We start from the raw sequence: 19,510 nt of genomic DNA on the forward strand, positions 1-19,510 counted from the left end.
TGTTTATTGTTATAGGGGAGGGAATTGGGTGTGTTACTATCCTTTTTGTTTTTGACACACGAATTTTTAAGTCATCGAAAGGTTGTGAGAAACCAACCGAGCTCAATCCCCTATGATGACCATTCGCAATGTGATTATCACCACTAATGGCGGTAAACGGCACCACATCAATCCCCTGGCTCTGAAAAAGTTCTGCTTTATTTAGTATTAGATTCACTATCAAATTTGAGTAAAATCTTACCCTAGTAAATGACGTGGACCCTGATCCCAATAATGTTACTAGGTCAATGTCGCTAGATTTAATTAGATTTAGTCCCTCAATATCCTTACAACATTTCAACAGGAAAGATCTGTTCAGGCTTAAGTCAATATCAAATAATGGAACAAAGTCCAAAAGCAAAGAGTCAGTACGGGTTTCCGTGAATTTATGAACAGGGTTTTGACCCGCAACTGCCCCCTCTATCCGTGTATGGAAAGGAGGGGCAGAAGGATTTAAAGAAGTGGGAACCACCGAGGCAGAACATCTTTCTTCTTCGACTAAACGGTGGGTCAAAAATTTTTCTTTTCCTATACCCTGATCTGTTAAGTTTAATTTAGAACAATTCATAATAATTTCATCGGAATTAACGGAGAGCCCCAAGAAATCAGAGGATGGCCTAATTGAATCGTGCTTCAGAAATGCCTTATCCTTGTCCTTGTCATCTTCAACCTCACCAGAGGGGGATTTGAAGGAAACTTTGGGGTTCTCAAAGAGAATTTGTCTCTGCCTCCTTTTTTTAAATCTACGGAGAGACTTCCTCTTTTTCCCCCCCTTAAGTTTCACATGTTTTTCCGCTTTTTCCTCCAATTCCGGCCCCTTAGATTCAAGATCAAAAATAGGATATAATGCCATTTTGGCATTAGCATTAGGAATTACCAAATTATTTTCCTCAGCAACAATACCTGGGATGGAATCACTTATACAATTATAAGCAGAAGATTTCAAAGTAGGACACACGTCCTTCACTACAGGAGCCACCGGTGTATTCTCAATCAACAGGCAAGATGTATTAGCCCGAACATTATTGGGAGGTATTAAAATGGGAGAGTCTGAGCCACAGCTCCTTTCACAGGTCTTTGATAATAAAGCCTTTAAAATTTGGGTGACAGAGTCCAATACACAATCCGAGCTACCCACAAATTTATTAAGTAGCGTAAGAATTGAGGATAGCAGATGTTCCAAGGAAAGTAAAAATTCAGAGATGGGTTTCTCTGAATGTTTCAGGCTAGGGTCATTAATAGCCTCAATCCTGGTTATATTGAGCAATGGACTTGTAGACATATTTGTTTTAAATGAAAGATCTTGTGAGTTGGGAGAGGGGGTACTGCTAAAAAGATGGAGGCCAGAAGGAGTAGCGCCCATAGGTGTCTTTACAACTTCTAATAATGCCCTAGGTACGTCAACCAAATAACGTTCGCACAACACAGGGTCAATAACCAGGGACTGTGAATCTTCGTTTATATCCTCCCTCAACTTGGAGAGGGACGGTGACCCATTTTGCAAAACATTTACAGAAGTTAATAGAGTCTTAATATTTTTGGGATTATCTGGGCTGGAAATAAACATTTCTCATTCTCCAAAAGTACAGAAGTAGTAGATGGGATACCCACAGAAATACATGAGCTTAGGCCAGGAGTTCCCAGTTCTACCTCCTTCGGTTGACAAACAAACGATGGGATAGGTGTTGAGATCAGGGAGATGCACTTATTAGAAGCAATATTTTCCTGGGAAACACCATCTATTGCTTTCTCCCAAAGCTGGAAAATCTGGGTTTGACCTTTCAATTGGATCGTTGAAACATTCTTATTTCGAAGTGGGTTAGATCTAGTCTTGGCTGTGGATCTTCCCCCCAACAATCTTCCAGATCTCAACTTTTTGGCAGTCATATTACGACTAAGATCAAAATATAAGAAAATAGGAAATTTATAATACCAATAAACAGGTTAAAATGTGTAAAAATAGATACTGTCTAATCACACAAGCAAACAATCAAAGGCATGAATAAAAGTCACTAAATAAGTAGCACTTGCCTACGTCTACACGCAGTCAATGGGTTACACAATTATAATATCTCTATATAGATAGAAATTAGAAAGTGGGCCCAGCCCAGCCTACTTCAGACCACTGAGGGCCACAGAGGGCCCGCTCTTAGTCCGGTCTTCGTCCGCGCGCGTCCCGCGTTCGCGTATAGTAATTTGGTCTTATAGGGGGAGGAAAAGGGGGCGGGAAGAGGCACCAGGTGCGCGCGATGGAGAAGCGCTAGCACCTCTGGTCCTCGCAGTCCCGCTCCCGCTCCTTCCAATGGACGCTTCTCGCACCAAGTCACAGAGACAGCAGTTCAAAATGGAGCACTCAGGCTCCTCGCTCCACGAACAGCGCCTCTGGGCGGAACAGCCCACTCAATCAGGGCACAACGCTGGATAGAGTGCAAGGAACACAAAACTTCAGGACAAAGCAGGCAGAAGCGAGCGGCACCCGCGGAGCGGGGGCCGCGAGAAGTGAAATAGCCTGCAGTAAGGGGGCGGGAAGAGGCACCAGGTGCGCGCGATGGAGAAGCGCTAGCACCTCTGGTCCTCGCAGTCCCGCTCCCGCTCCTTCCAATGGACGCTTCTCGCACCAAGTCACAGAGACAGCAGTTCAAAATGGAGCACTCAGGCTCCTCGCTCCACGAACAGCGCCTCTGGCCGGAACAGCCCACTCAATCAGGGCACAACGCTGGATAGAGTGCAAGGAACACAAAACTTCAGGACAAAGCAGGCAGAAGCGAGCGGCACCCGCGGAGCGGGGGCCGCGAGAAGTGAAATAGCCTGCAGTAAGGGGGCGGGAAGAGGCACCAGGTGCGTGCGATGGAGAAGCGCTAGCACCTCTGGTCCTCGCAGTCCCGCTCCCGCTCCTTCCAATGGACGCTTCTCGCACCAAGTCACAGAGACAGCAGTTCAAAATGGAGCACTCAGGCTCCTCGCTCCACGAACAGCGCCTCTGGGCGGAACAGCCCACTCAATCAGGGCACAACGCTGGATAGAGTGCAAGGAACACAAAACTTCAGGACAAAGCAGGCAGAAGCGAGCGGCTCCCGCGGAGCGGGGGCCGCGAGAAGTGAAATAGCCTGCAGTAAGGGGGCGGGAAGAGGCACCAGGTGCGCGCGATGGAGAAGCGCTAGCACCTCTGGTCCTCGCAGTCCCGCTCCCGCTCCTTCCAATGGACGCTTCTCGCACCAAGTCACAGAGACAGCAGTTCAAAATGGAGCACTCAGGCTCCTCGCTCCACGAACAGCGCCTCTGGCCGGAACAGCCCACTCAATCAGGGCACAACGCTGGATAGAGTGCAAGGAACACAAAACTTCAGGACAAAGCAGGCAGAAGCGAGCGGCCCCCGCGGAGCGGGGGCCGCGAGAAGTGAAATAGCCTGCAGTAAGGGGGCGGGAAGAGGCACCAGGTGCGTGCGATGGAGAAGCGCTAGCACCTCTGGTCCTCGCAGTCCCGCTCCCGCTCCTTCCAATGGACGCTTCTCGCACCAAGTCACAGAGACAGCAGTTCAAAATAGAGCACTCAGGCTCCTCGCTCCACGAACAGCGCCTCTGGGCGGAACAGCCCACTCAATCAGGGCACAACGCTGGATAGAGTGCAAGGAACACAAAACTTCAGGACAAAGCAGGCAGAAGCGAGCGGCCCCCGCGGAGCGGGGGCCGCGAGAAGTGAAATAGCCTGCAGTAAGGGGGCGGGAAGAGGCACCAGGTGCGCGCGATGGAGAAGCGCTAGCACCTCTGGTCCTCACAGTCCCGCTCCCGCTCCTTCCAATGGACGCTTCTCGCACCAAGTCACAGAGACAGCAGTTCAAAATGGAGCACTCAGGCTCCTCGCTCCACGAACAGCGCCTCTGGGCGGAACAGCCCACTCAATCAGGGCACAACGCTGGATAGAGTGCAAGGAACACAAAACTTCAGGACAAAGCAGGCAGAAGCGAGCGGCACCCGCGGAGCGGGGGCTGCGAGAAGTGAAATAGCCTGCAGGAAGGGGGCGGGAAGAGGCACCAGGTGCGCGCGATGGAGAAGCGCTAGCACCTCTGGTCCTCGCAGTCCCGCTCCCGCTCCTTCCAATGGACGCTTCTCGCACCAAGTCACAGAGACAGCAGTTCAAAATGGAGCACTCAGGCTCCTCGCTCCATGAACAGCGCCTCTGGGCGGAACAGCCCACTCAATCAGGGCACAACGCTGGATAGAGTGCAAGGAACACAAAACTTCAGGACAAAGCAGGCAGAAGCGAGGTTTACTCAGTTTCTAAATTGGTTTGGGATTTTTTTTGTGTTGTGTTTTCACTTTATTACTGTTTGAAGCCTAATAAATACTTTACAAATTGCCACTAAGTTAAGGCTGACTGTTTTTTCCCAACTACCAGAGAGTTAAGCACATGTTAATTTGGAGTTTGCTTGCATTTCATTCTGACTGAGGTCAACCCGTAACCCAATCTTCAACAAATAAAAATGTGGTGCTATAATGCTGCCTATCATCTGTATCTCCATGCATGAGAAATGGGCAGGCACATTATATTTACACTTTTAGTTTGAGGACACAGTATCTCACAGGTGGCTAGAATTAGGTACTGCTCATTAACAACATTTATTAACTAGTCTAATACCATAGATACTTTTTGATTCATTATGATGTGTTACAGCCTATAATATGGGAGACCTCTTAAACCTCTCTTTAGGTGCTTGGCTGTACATCACTAAGTACTCCCCTCTCCAGATAAATGTTTTCAAAGATGGAAAACTCATACACAAAAGGTTCTTGGCCGTGATTTCAAAATATCATGTATTCCGGACCAATGAAATGCAAACATTACTTGGGCTTCAACGTCAAGATTGCCATTTTATTAGGTCGAAGCCCATCAGACAGCACAGATGTCTGGTTTTCAAAAGACATCTTGGGGACATTCACAAAGCTTCTATTGGAATGAATTCTGCCCATTGCTTACAATTAACTTCATGGTTTGTAACTCACATTTTTTCTGGTGTTTAATTTGCTGGCTTTATTTTTTGGGGATATCCAGTGCAAGTTCGTCCCTCTCAAGGAGCAAAGCCTTCTCACACTACCTCTCCTTTTATTCTTCCATGAGGGCTCCTTTCTGTAAACAGGCCTCTAATCTTGTCATATTTGTTGTGCATTCAAAATTAGGGGTCAAATGGCTGGCTCTGTGTTTGGAGGGAGCTTGGTGTTTACATTTCTTTTGCTGACTTCAGTGGCAGGATTTATGTGACAATCTTGCAGGATACTGGGGGTAGCAAAGGGTTTTTGTTCTAGCACACAGCGACATTTAAATGAACTGTGCAATTATTTCTAAATATAGAAGAATTTGGAATGCACAACTGAAGCACATGTTCTGTTAATTCTGAATTGTGTTGTAAACAAAATTTAATATGATCAAAACAAATCAGTACACTAGGTGATGACATTTCCACACATTATCGTTTGTGCGCTGTATAGTTTTTATTAGTAAAACTGTATGTCTGTGCAAATATAATAGTCATTTCAATAGAAAATGTGCTGTCTGTAAAGGCAGTGTGCTACTACACCATGCATATTCCACTCCACCCCACTCGACTCTATTATGCACCACTCCATGCCACTGCACTCAGCTCTTCCCCACTCCAAGCCACTGCACTCTGCAACACTACACTCTATGCCACTTCAGTCTACTCAGCACCACTTTACTCTATGCCAAAGCACTCTACTGTACACCACTCAAGTATAGGCCACTCCACTCTACAATGCACAACTCCACCCTAAACACTGCACTTTACGCCAATGCACTCTACTCAGTACCACCCAACTCTGCGCCACTGCACTCTACATCACTGCACTCTACCCTACCCCATTCCACTCTACACCACTTGACTCTTCTCTAAAACAATCTACTCTATGCAGCTGCACTCTACACAGCTGCACTCTGCACCACATCACCATTGTACTCAATGCCACTACTGTCTATGCAACTCTACACCACTGCACTATACCCCACTCTGTTCTGCACCACTGCCCTCTCCACGACTGACCACTATGTCACTCTAATCTGCACGGCTGCACACTATGCCAAAGCACTTTATGCCACTCTACTCTGCATCACTGCACTCTGAACCATTCTACGCCACTCTAATCTGCACCAATTTACTCTATGCTACTGTACTCTACTCCGCAGCACTCTATGCCACTCTACTTTGCACCACTCCACTCTGCTTCTATGTGTTCTAGGCCACTGCACTCAACTATGCACCACTCTAATCAACACTTCTGCATTGTACGGCACTGCACTATATGCCACTATGCTCTGCAACACTCTATGCCAATGCACTCTATGCCACAGTATTCTACTCTTCTCTGCACGACTGCACTCTGCATCACTGCACTCTGTGCCACTGCACCACTGTTCTCAATAGCACTGCACTTATGCCACTTAACTCAACACCACTGCACTCTAGGACACTCTACACTGCTGCACTCTAGGACACTCTACTCTGCTCCACTGCATTCTATGTCAGTGCACTCAATACCACTTTACTCTGTATCACTCCACTGTATGCCACTGCATTCAATGCCTCTGCACTCTATGGTACTAAACTCTACTCTGTCGCACTCTATGCCACTCTACTATGTAGCACTCTATACAACTCTACTCTGCACCACTGTATGCCACTCTACTCTACACCAGTGCACTCTATGCCACTATGCTCTACACCACTCTATGACACTGCACTCTACTATGCAACACTCTAAACGATGCCACTGCACTCTATAATGCTGAATTGTGCGCCACTGAATTCTATGCCACTGCACTCTAAGCCACTATACTCTCCAACGCTCTATGCCAATGCACTCTACACCAGCCCACTCTATTCTATGCCACTCCACTGTACACCACCCTTATAACAACGATACTCTACACCATTCCACTCTACGGCATTTTAATCTAAAACACTCTACCCCACTCTCTTCTATGTCACCAACTTTTAGCCATGCGGAACAGCATCCACACTGGTACAATATAATTTAAAAATATTGCACAGCCAGTAGCTCTTGCATAGGCGAAACCTATTGGGTTTCCCAGTGATTGTTAAACATGCTTCCTAACATTTGTGCCCAATCAGATTGAGCCAACATATTTTTGCAAATGTATTGAAAGTCCGGCCCTATCCTTGAACTTGTAATACCTCTAAAAACTATTAATATCTAACTTCATCTCAGTGTTTATGCTAATGGTTCTTGACTGTGCCTTTTGCTGGCCTTTTTACGTTTTTGCAAAGCATGGTGTCTGCATAGCACTAACGTACAGAAAGGTGTGATTCAAACCAACATGAAAGACTGTCTGCAAACATATATGGCTTATATATTCACCAATATAAACGACTGGTTCTAACTTGAGCATAGAAAGTATGAGGTATACAAAAATATGGTAACACAGGTGCATGTAAAATCAGCAAAAATACACTGAGTTCCACTTACGAATGCTAGCATTATGCCAATTAAGGTAGGTACAACATTGAGGGTGTAGTCACATAATGTGGAAATAATATAAATTCAGTAGTGATTAAAATATTTCTGAGAGAACTAGGCATCTTCGGGCAACAGATGTTTGACTTTGGGCTAATATTGACAGATGAGATTAAAGTAATCTCCTCGTCTTTAAAGCAGGTTATAACTAGGCTCCTCTCCATGGTAGCCGTCCCCTCAGGGACCCATACAGCAGGGATTAAACAGCACTTCAGGTAGAGTACTACTAGTGCCACAGAACATTAGTCACTGCGGAGTATAAGAAATAATTCCCCACGGTAACCTAACTAAACATTGGCCAATATCCACAAAACAATGTTATGGAGCAATATTCATGTGAGATCATTTCAAACGAGCTGTACAATACGAAACAGTGAATTAATGCCACCACATGATAAATCTGATTTAGTGATGTCATTTTATTTTTTTAGTTGAGTCATCACACATACTCATCTGTGCACAAACTTTCACATGGAATTATGGAACTCTTTTGAAATGAAAGTAGATCGGCTAAATGCTAAGGGTGACATATTCGGCACATTGTGCTTATATATGCACCCAGGAGATATTTAGTACCATAAAACTATGCATAATGGTGCTGTAAATGAAAAGAAATAAGCGAGTAGACACTTCCAAAACGTACTACGGTGCATATTACACATAGGTGCACATTAACCGTCTAGGCAGTTTCCACATGAATAGAACCTTATGCCTAACTATGGTAATGTTGAAGATTAACTTAGATCTGTGCAAGTTTCATACTCTCCTAAAACGCAGAGATATAATTATGGAGATCGTTGCATATATTAAAGCAAGTCTATGTTCTAAATTTGAAAAGGTGTAGTGTGCAAAAATCTTTAAAAAAATGTTTAATTCAGTGAAATCTTTTGTTAATGGAACAATACTGGGGCCTGAGGCGTCTCGAAAATGCAGTCACAAGGTTGACATAGATCACACGTGTCAAAAGCAAGCACGTGGACGGATAGGACCGTATATATTGCACAAAAACATACCAAAAACAATATAAAGTAGAGCTGAATGTAGCGAAAACCTAGCGAAACCCAGGCAAACCAGGCAGTGGCACAATCACGAACACACCGTTCAAAATGTATTCTCATAACGTGTCCACACACCTCCCAATACATATTGGAATCAACTCAAACACTATAATAAGGAAAATCGATGTGCTGGTGGCCCATCACTTTTACAGAGACTAAAGAAGGTTATTCCAATCTCTATACAAAAGCGTGATCACTAACAAGGGAAGTTCCAAGCTGATAAAAAGCGTCGGTACAATAATACCAGTAGAGTATGGAATTACACTTTCATAGGCTTCTCTGTGTCTGAAAGGATATCATTGTTTCAGAGGATAAGAGCATCCTAGGCTATAATCCTATGATGCACTAATGTAGATTGTATTTTGAACTTTTTCTTTCTTGAGCATGCAAAACGCAGCTAACAAATATAGCATTGTTTGTTGTTGTCGTTGTTGTTTCTGCATTTTATTATTACTTAAACTGCGGAATTTAATTGCAGTCTGTAAGTGCGTTGTGTCATTGTTAGACCTTGCATCCATGGCAAGATTTCTCCCTATCTTTTTGCCTTCAGACCTCCCGTACTGAAGGGGCATGGGAGCACACTGCTTCACCTCACAACACAGTTCACCCCTTAGCATTATGGTAGATGCAGTTCACTTTAAACACTCACCTTAGCTTTTGTTGAAGTGTTTCACCAAAGTTGGTGCAGGTTAGTGCTGTGAATCTCTAGACACATGTGTTTGAGCAAAACTCAAGTAAGGGTGAACTGTGCTGGGAGGTGAAGCAGTGTGCTCCCATTCCTAACCCGCAGGTGGTGCTTCTCAGGTCCTGGACCCTTGGTGTGGCTCTCGACCTCTTGAAATCAAGCTTTTAGGCTCTTCACAACCGCTCTTCACAACCGCGAACAGGCTCATTTGCCCCAGAACCGGGGCACTTTCACCCAATATCAGTGTGAGCCACTGCCAGCCCATCTCTTCACACAGCAGCATTGTCAGCCCACGGGGGACTGCCAATGCGAAGCTCCAGTCCGCACTACCCGGCCTGCTCTTTGCACCACACCCACCACTGCCAGAGACGCTCTCCTTGCTCCCTGCGGCCCTCTCCAATGCAAACAGGACGCTAAGCACAAAACTTGAGATGGCAAACCTTCAGCAGGACTAATCTGGGACTGTATCCATCATGGTCGGCCTGAACTTTCGATTTTGACCCGGTCCAGCACGACTAGATAGCTGCGGTTGGTGCTTTATGCATTTAGATGCTATTTTACTGTTCATTATTTAGTAATTATTATCTCCGGTTCTACTGATTGGGGTTTTGTCATTTTGGTCTTCTTTTATTTAATAAGTTACGCTCTATTTTTCTAACCTGTAGTGGAATCGTTTTGTGTGGTGCTTTCACAGTCTTACTGTTTAAAGTGTTGCACAAATACTTTACACATTGCCTTTAGGTTAAGCCTGGCTGCTCTGTGCCAAGCTACCAGGGGGTGAGGACAGATTAATTTGGGGTTTGCTTGTACCTTACCCTGACTTGTACTGTGGTTGCTGCTTTGCAGGGCTCAAACCCCAGTCAACCAGTAACCCAATTTCTAACAGTCATTTACTTATCCTTCATGTTTTCGGAAGAGATGCTGGGTACATTTGAATTTTTGTGACTCCAGAAATAAAGTTTCCCTTGACAACGATTTTGATTCGTGGAAACACATCTGTCAGATATTTTAGGTGTTACTTTATAACCCTGTAAGGGAAGCCATTTTATTCTCTCATTGGTGCCTACCTTAAAATAATTGTATGAAAGATGAGCAGAATGTGGTATTTTGAAAATATTTGGCAGAGTAGTATTTTTCATAACCTAAAACGTATAGAGTTTTTGGTTACTAACAGATGCAAATAGCATTGTTGGTATCCAAGAGCAGCAGTCCTAAAGGTAAGCAAACAAGATAAGCAGATAACATACACCAGCAAACATAGATGCTTTTGGTTCCTGTAAAACATTTAGAACTGATGCATTTACACTCATTACTATATATTGACCTAATTATTTTTGGCATTCGGAAAGCATAATATGTGCATGCATGACTGGGTATCTTGGCACTCAGAACAACACTTGATATATACCGCAAATCAGAATATAAGACACAGGCCAGGATAGGCGTTACCAAGGTCACAAGCAGCAACACTGTTTTCAAATGTCTCCGAAATTCAGCGGTGGCCGGCACAGGTAAGCATGGTAGGGCGGGGGAGGGTAGCTGACAGATGAAGGAATAGGTATTATTTATTTATTTAACCATACCTATTCCGTCATCTGTCGGCATCCCCCCACTCCCACCCTGCCCCGCCTCACCGCATTTACTTGTGCCCGTCACCACTGCCGAAATTGCCAGGGACTCTATTCCTACCTGTGAAAGGCTGGGAAGGATTGCGAGTAATGCGAATCCGCAGCAGCAAGTGCTATACCACTAAAACATTTTCATCAATATGAAAGGACCTTCAGAAAATGTTTCCTAGTAGACTAGTAGGGCAATACCATCTAAACGTGGTACACAAATAGGATGTACAGAAGGGATAAAACACCTGCCATGCTAAAAACATTGATTTAAACAGGAGTTTTACAGAGGACCAGGGCAAGGAGGGTAGAGTGGAAGAAATATGTTCAAGGAAACGAAGGCCGAGAGCTATCCTAGCTGCAAAATTAGTGACTAACTGCAGATTTTTTATCAGCTTCTGGGAAGCAGTAAATAGATAAATAATCGGTTTCAAGGGATGGAGTTGTAATAGACACAACTTGATTATTGGCAGAATCTTCTCAGACAGAGATAAAGAAGAATCAGTTTTAAAGCCCAGGTTCCTCACTAAAGGAGCATATGATCCAGTACATCAAGGCAAAATAGTAGCTCCCACACAGGAGATGGTATCAGAAGTTATATCACTGGTAAGTTTCAAATGGTTCACAACCATCCAAAGGAAGACACTGCTGAAGATGGTTAACTAATAACTAAGCATCGTCGGAAATGCTGACGACAGACTGAGTATTTTTCACATACAAGTAAAGAGTAAGACCGGAGGATTGGATGAGATGGACAAGTGGGATCCTGTAGAGATTAAAAAGCAGCTGAGACAGGATAGAGCCCTGAGGATATCCGTGGGAAGAGCAGCGAGAGGAGGAGGCAAAAGGCGGTAGTGAGATGTAAGTTCTGTTCAGCAAAAAATGTGTAAACCAGGAGAAGGCGGTACAAAGGTTTCATTAATAGATTTGTCCCGCTAGCTATAAACCTGTACATTAAATTTCATTTTCTGAACTAGCCTGACATAGAAAAGCAAAGGCTAATAATTCATGCTGCATTCTTTACAAAAGAAGGAATTTTTAGCATGGCATGTGTGCTTTCTAGCTGTAATTGGTCAAATGCAACTTTAGATAAATGTTTTCTAGTTTCATTGCTTTTAAGATTTTTGTTACATGTAAATACAACTTTGCTTTGTCACAAAAAATCCATGTATCTTAACTTATTAGCATAAGCTGCATGTTTATAAATCACAATAATTATCTTACATAATTGTATGTAAACTTGATGTGCAGAAATGGATTGAAGCTAAACGGATATAAAACTGTGCTTTTATGTTTGGCTCCCAGCCATTTTCAAGCTCCCTAGAGTGGTAACCACAAGTTCTGAGAGAGGTCCCCAAAGCAACCTTGGCAGCCAGAAAGTTTTCTTGTTGATCAAGATTAAAATTTGGACTAACAGCTAAAGAAAATCTCTTCATGCTGGTTCTTATATTTGAGGATGCTGTGAAAGGTTCTTCCTATGTTACAGAAAAATAACTGTTAAATCAGTTGTACATGCCTGGACCACTGTAATGCAATTGACTTGGGCCTGCCAACCAAAGCCATTTCGAGACTACAATGGGTCCAAAATTGTCTTTTGACCGAAATGGTTAGTAAATGGTAAGATAACTAGCTGAAAGCCCCACCAGGAGCAGCCTACCTGCTGCTCAGCCTGCACACACCAACTGACACTGAGCACATCACCAGGCACCCATGCATTCCATGACATCATCAAGTATTCCAGCACTCATCCTGGGTGAGCAGTGGGGATGATGTGACTAAGGGGAAGGAGAGGCGACACTCAAGTCACAACACACTGCTTCCCTTGGCATTAAATCAACAATTTAGATTATGCTTAGGCGGTGTGCCTCATTTAGGAACAGGCAGACCTTTAACATTCCAATGACAGTGCCTAGTTGACTCTGTTGATAGAATACTTCCTCAGAAGACCTAACTGAGTTGAAGCTTTCTAAGGAAGAGCACTGGACGATTTGCCCTATTTAGGGTGGAAGGTGTTATGCCTTTAATTTCATGTCTGTCACCGCCAGCAAAAATCTTGTTGTGAAGGACAGGAAAAACACAATATTAGCTCCCTTGCCCAGGGAGTAAACTCTCCAGGGCGTGAGGAGGTCATTAATGATTTTGTTTTCCAGATACAGTCTCCCACTTTGGGAATTTGCTTGTGGAAAACTCAAAAATGTCAAACATTTGGTTACAGCTGCCAAAACTGATGGTTGCCGTACACCAAACTTTTAGTACACTGAAATGAGCCACCATCACAATGGTTCCATTCAATATACAGCAATGACCGCAGGGCCAACGATAATCTCTAATTTGGGAGACAGAATACTCAATCCAAGAAACTCAAAACCAGACCCATAATGTCCTACAGCTTCTGGGGGGGATTAAAAAAAATTGAGTGACATCTACTGGCTGAATTTCGTCCATAATGCTCACCCTATGGTGAAGGAAATTCAGTCAGTGAATTCTCCTTAGAGTTTCCTCCAGATAACGACACATTTTAAGGCTGGTGGGCAGGAAAGCGGAACGCAGATAAACAATTCTCTGTATGTTAAGTCAAGTTTTTTCTTTTTTTCTCAAAACAAGCTCTAAATTTGAAAGTTTATTTTCAAAAACCTTTTTATGCCCTGCTGGGTGGGCAGTTCCCACAGGGCTAGGCATTGTCTGTCTCTCCACTTCTAATTCCCATACTTCTCACTAACCACTTCTAACCCAACGGCCTGATGCCAGCCCTTCTTATGCACACATATAAGAGGAGAAGGGATATCTTTTGCACTGCGCAAATGTATATTCGAGTGATGATTGCGGCCAACTGGTGGCTCTCCTGAATAATCAAATCAGGTTTACCAGAGGTCACAAGTGACCAGCAAAAATCCAAAGGTATGCCTGCATCTGGATGGGCCATGTGGAAACATTTGTGTGCTCATTTGCATTAAAATTAATCTGAGCTACCATTGGTGGAGTAATCAAAACGATGTCAGCTGCTGAGGCGGGCATTAAACAGTTAATAAAACCTGGCAAATACGTGTTGATGCTAGGTGAGCAGAATATGAAAAAGCATATACCCTGAACAATATGTTTCTCGTTTTAGGATGTTATGGTTCCATATTACAGCAATCAATCACAGTCTAGGCTTGGTGCGCCCTCACTGGGTGAGCATGATCCGTAGATCTGGACTTTGCACCCAAATATGAATAAACATTTTCTGCAAAGTGCATGTATGAGCTCAGGGAGTTACTCCTGCACCAAGAAGAGTGAAGCAGTGAAAGACAGAGCATCAGTTGCAAGGGACAGCTCAGTGTTTCACAGTGGGTGGGCATGTTATGTTATGTTATGTTATTTTGTGGCTTTTATAGCGCACGGCTACTCAAAAGAGTGTCCCGGCGCTTTATTAACATCCTGGAAAGCAAACACAACACAGAAAAAGGGGAGAAGAGTAAAATAAAATCTAAGAGGCAAACAGCCAGGTTTTTAGGCCCTTCCTAAAAGATAGCAAGTTGGAATTGCTGCGTAACGCGAGGAGTAAAGAGTTCCAGAGCTGAGGGGCCCGGAGCATAAACGAGCGGCCTCCCAATCAGTGCATCAGTGAATTATGACAGCAGGCAGGACTCGTTCCACCCCCACCAATCCCCAAAGTTCCAATTAATAACCCCATAAGTTGGTCAGGGTATCTGTGTTCATAACTAAGGAAAACTTGCATATATGGATAAAAAGGCTAGAACATGGCAGTGGCAATGGTATGGGGAAAAGTAAACTTACATATATTTTAATCATATTACAACGTATAATCACTGAGGAAAGTGTGAAAGATTAACTTCAAGAAGAAAATGGGAGCAACATTCAAAATGGTTCTAGTACCATAAAGCAGAAGCAACCATTGCTTTAGGGTCCAGTAGCGGCTGGTGGTGGGAGTGCTACGGGGCGGTGCGTCGGGGCAGGGGTAGAGCAGGGTGGGGGGTAGTAAACTATGGAATACGGCCCAACGCAGGTAAGTAAAAAAAAAAACGAATTTCGTTGTGCGCGCTGCATCGCATTTGGCAATGCAGCGAGCTCAATGAAATTCGTTTTATTTATTTATTTGGTTATTTACCTCTATTCAGCCGTATACCGTAATTTACTACCCCCAACCCTGCTCCTTCCCCACCCCACCCCGCCTCACCACCCCGCAGCACTCACACCACCGGCCGCTACTGTTAGGGTCACAGTTGAGGTACTCATTCTCAAAGATTATGGGGCATATTATCAAGCCTGTGCGATAAAATTATCGCCGCTTTATCGGCCGAAAACGGCCGATAAAGCGGCGAGAATGGGCTTGATAATATGCTCTATGGAATTCCAATCAAAGCCCATGTTAGATGTCTTCACATCTAACATGGGCTTCGATTGGAATTCCTTAGAGCATATTATCAAGCCCATTATCGCCGCTTTATCGGCCGTTTTCGGCCGATAAAGCGGCGATAATTTTATCGCACAGGCTTGATAATATGCCCCTATGTTTCTTAGAAGCAAAAACAGACCTCTTCATTATGAGCAAATTGTGGTGCAGTTGTGATTAACTTTAAAAATATAGCTCACCTTACAAACTCTCCCAACTCGAGAAAATATAGCTTTGTTTGATGTGATGCTTTCTTGTGAAGCTTCACGGAAAAAGAAATAGATCTTGTCATCGTCTGCGTTGTAAGTGTCAGGGACAGAATAGGCTCGTACGAATTTGGCCCCTACAAAAAATAAAATATGTAATACGAGAAAATACATTTTGAACAATAGGATTAAAGAGCTTGCACTGTCTACGTCTATAACTCACACAAAAATAAAGCAGAACAGCAAGTACTATTAGGAACACACAAGACCAAGAAACTATTTCAACTTAATGGTTTTTACTGCCTTCTAAGTTTTCAATGAACTGATGGAACTGCTGTCATTTCCTGGTTGCATTGTGCTCTTTCTGTGCCTAGAATAATCCAGGAAGCTTCTGGTGACCAATGTATTGCTGTGATCTTTTGATGAGTAGCAGTGGAAGCATTTCACAGACTTTTCCACTTTCAATTTCTTCTGCCAATAATGCTGAATGAATTATGCCAATCAATAAAGCTGACTAAACTGTTTTTTCACCACTTTATTTATTTTTTGGACTTTTATATAGAGCAAACTTGACCCGAAGGTATCAGGTAACAGAGCGCTTTACATGAGCACCAGTTGGATTACAAAAGGATGCATTCATTTTTTTGTTAGGCACAGGGAGATTAAGTGATTTGCCAAGAATTACAGGATACTGAGCGTCATTGCCGAGACTCGAACCCGGTTCCCCAGATTTGAGCTCAACTACCCTAGCTGTTAGGCCACAACCTCTCCCCCACTTTACTGAACACAAAAATTCATGATGCAAGTCCATTTTAATTACGAACATCCTTTTTGGGGACAAATCGCTACATATCATTTAGAGAGCTCCCCAAATCACAGAATATTATAAACGTGCTTTCCAAATTTTGGTTTTTACAATGTTCAGTTTAAAAGAAAAATGTTCACATTAAGACCACTTCTGCCTCATACCCAAGACCTGTGCCGCCATTTGCAGTCAGAAAAGTGATTAGATCTGGGACCCTATCATGAAGGAATTAGCTGTCACACCAGAGTCTGCGTTTTATGAGCCTTTTGAGCATAAAATGAGTACAATTATTGTGAAATTTCTCTGAGTTAGTGAATTATTTATTGAATAGCAGTGGCGGCAGCATGTAACTCAAGAGGGAGATAGGGTGAGGATGGACAATTAGGGAAATAATAAAACATAAAAAACGTCCTTGTCCTGCCACCAATGCTGCTGGCTTACTTTGTTCTCCTCTTCTCTCCTGCTCCTGATGGTGTTTCAGCAATCCCAAGGACACCAGCACAACTCCCCGACCAATCCCGGAGTTGCTCTCAATAGTATGCGCGCAAAAACAACAATTGATGGACAGAATGCAGAACAATGTCATACATTCACCCCAGTACAGAGATCTCGGCCTAAATCCATCGTTTTTTTCTCACAATACCATTCCAGTTTGAACCCAGCCATATGCAAATCAGTTTTTACCCTGTGCACAATGGGAAAGGTCCAGCCCAAACTGCCAGGCAAGGTCCTCCCCTGGGCTGGAAGCAAGCCTCCTAGGACCGGTTTCGGGGTTTCCCCCCTCATCAGCCAGGATAACTTGAGGCCGTTACATGGAGAGCACAGGACTCACGTCTGGGCATACCCGTCCTACTCGGGGTGACAAATGCAAAAAAAACAATTGATGGACAAAATGCAGAACAATGTCATACATTCACTCCAGTACATAGATCTGGGACTAAATCCATTGTTTATTTGCTCAGCATGCCATTCCAGTTTGAACCCAGCCATATGCAAATCAGTCTTCACCCTGTGCCCAATGGGAACAGTCCAGCCCAAACTGCCAGGCCAGATCCACCCTGAACTGGAAACAAGTGTTGTAGGAAATGTTTCAGGGTTTCACCCCTCGTCAGCCAAGATAGCTTGAGTCCAGTGGCATGGAGAGCACGGGACCCACATCTGGGCATACCTGTCCCACTCGGGTGACAAATGCAAAACAACAATTGATGGACAAAATGCAGAACAATGTCATACATTCACTCCAGTACAGAGATATGGGCCTAAATCCATTGGTTTTTTTTCTCACCATGCCATTCCAGTTTGAACCCAGCCATATGCAAATCAGTTTTGACCCTGTGCCCAATGGGAACAGTCCAGCCGAACTGCCAGGCAAGTTCTTCCCTGGACTGGAAACAAGCAAACTAGGACTGGTTTCGGGGTTTTACCCCTCATCAGCCAGGATAGCTTGAGTCCAGTGGCACAGAGAGCACGGGACCCACGTCTGGGCATTCCTGTCTCACTCGGGGTGACAAATGCAAAAATGACAATTGATGGACAGAATGACGAACAATCTCATACATTCACCCCAGTACAGAGATCTGCGCCTAAATACATAATTTTTGTGTCCACCATGCCATTACAGTTTGAACTCAGCCATATGAAAATCCTTCTTGACCCGGTGCCAAATGGGAACAGTCCAGCCCGAACTGCCAGGCCAGGTCCTCCCTGGACTGGAAACAAGCATCCTAGGACCTGACTTGTGAGGGCTGGTAGCCCCAAACCGGTCCCCGGATGCTTGTTTCCCATCCTGGGAAGACATGGCTTGGCAGTTCGGGCTGCAGTGTTCCCATGAGGCACAGGGTCAAGACTGATTTGTATATAGCTCTGTCTGAACTGGGGTGGTGAAGTGAGCTAAAGAACAATGATGGATTCAACCCAGATTTGTGACTGGGAGTGAGTGTGTGAAACGTTTCAGCGCTCCATCCATTATCTCCTTGTATTTGATCAATAGTATGAGAGCAGTGCCAGGATTGGTCTAATCGGCCTGGATTGCCGCTCAAACAGTGCCTGATAGTTTGTGCTGTTTCTCCAACCTACCTGTGAAACACAATTAGGTTGGAGAAACCTAAATACTCATGTCTGTTTGGCCGGCCTAAGACGAACCGTATGCACACTTTAGAGTGCACCTGCCACTCCTGCAACCTGCCATGGCCTGGCCTGGCCCAGTCCCCCTCAAGACTCCCTGGCTCAGTCAGTGGGAAAAAAATGAAAATATTGTTTTATTATTTTATTTTTTGCTGACTGACTCAGTGGGGCGATGATCCACTGACATTCGGAGTAGGCCCCCGTGTTGAATAATACAGCCCTGAAAAAAGTTAGCAACGTCATCTGTGCCCGAGTCTTACAGTCTGAAAATAAAGCACAATTGCAGAGAAATATTGAGTTGAATAATTTTACTTTACGCACTACAGGAACATACAACAGGTGCTCAGGTCCACATTGCACCAGCAAAGCCCATAACAATATGGCACCTGCTTTACAGCTTGGGGCCTTATGCTGGGATGATTCTTAAGTATGGCTTGACAGTGCAGCTATCTGTATAGGGTATCATTAAAAATTCCTTAGAATGTTCATAGAGTGTTCTCTTGCTGCACCAAGGAGAGTATTACTCCCTTGACTGTAAGAGTGCTTCCATTGCAATGCTTCTGGGACTATATAACATCTGAAAAATATGCTTAAAGAAGTAGCTGCTTTCTAATGTAATAGTAGGACTTATGTGCATTATGTTTTCTTTCAAATTTGTAGATCCTTAAAAAGAAACTGAAGACCAATTAATTTGCCGATGCTTGGTTCTGCTCCTCTGCACTTTCCTCTTAGCTTGTTATGTTTCTAATCCAATCCTGATACCGTGATGCATTTGTGTGACTGTGCCCTCTATAAATATATGAATGCCTATGCTGTCACCATCATTATTACCATAACCACCACTAATAACTCTACCTTTTCACCATAACCATTAAAGCCATTACCATCAGCACCACAACCATTACCAGGACTATAACTGTTACGCTATCATTACCACCACCTCATCATGCCTGTGCTTAAAGGCTTTACCACATGAAAGCCAGACCTATAGACCTGTACCATGTTTTAATAGTATTTACGTTATACTTTATCTGGAAAGC

At 44.0% G+C, this 19,510-nt stretch overlaps 1 protein-coding gene across 1 annotated transcript in view; it reads right to left on the reverse strand.

The window, feature by feature from the left end:
• SEMA3D (semaphorin 3D) overlaps positions 1-19,510 on the reverse strand; it is a 366,628-nt gene that overhangs the window by 174,352 nt on the left and 172,766 nt on the right. The window contains exon 8 of the mRNA XM_078674186.1: positions 15,536-15,678. Within this exon, the coding sequence (XP_078530312.1) occupies positions 15,536-15,678 (143 nt within the window). The remainder of the gene's footprint in view (positions 1-15,535; positions 15,679-19,510) is intronic.

The sequence above is a fragment of the Lissotriton helveticus genome, chromosome 1_1 (assembly GCF_964261635.1).
Source record: "Lissotriton helveticus chromosome 1_1, aLisHel1.1, whole genome shotgun sequence".
Lineage (NCBI taxonomy): Eukaryota > Metazoa > Chordata > Amphibia > Caudata > Salamandridae > Lissotriton > Lissotriton helveticus.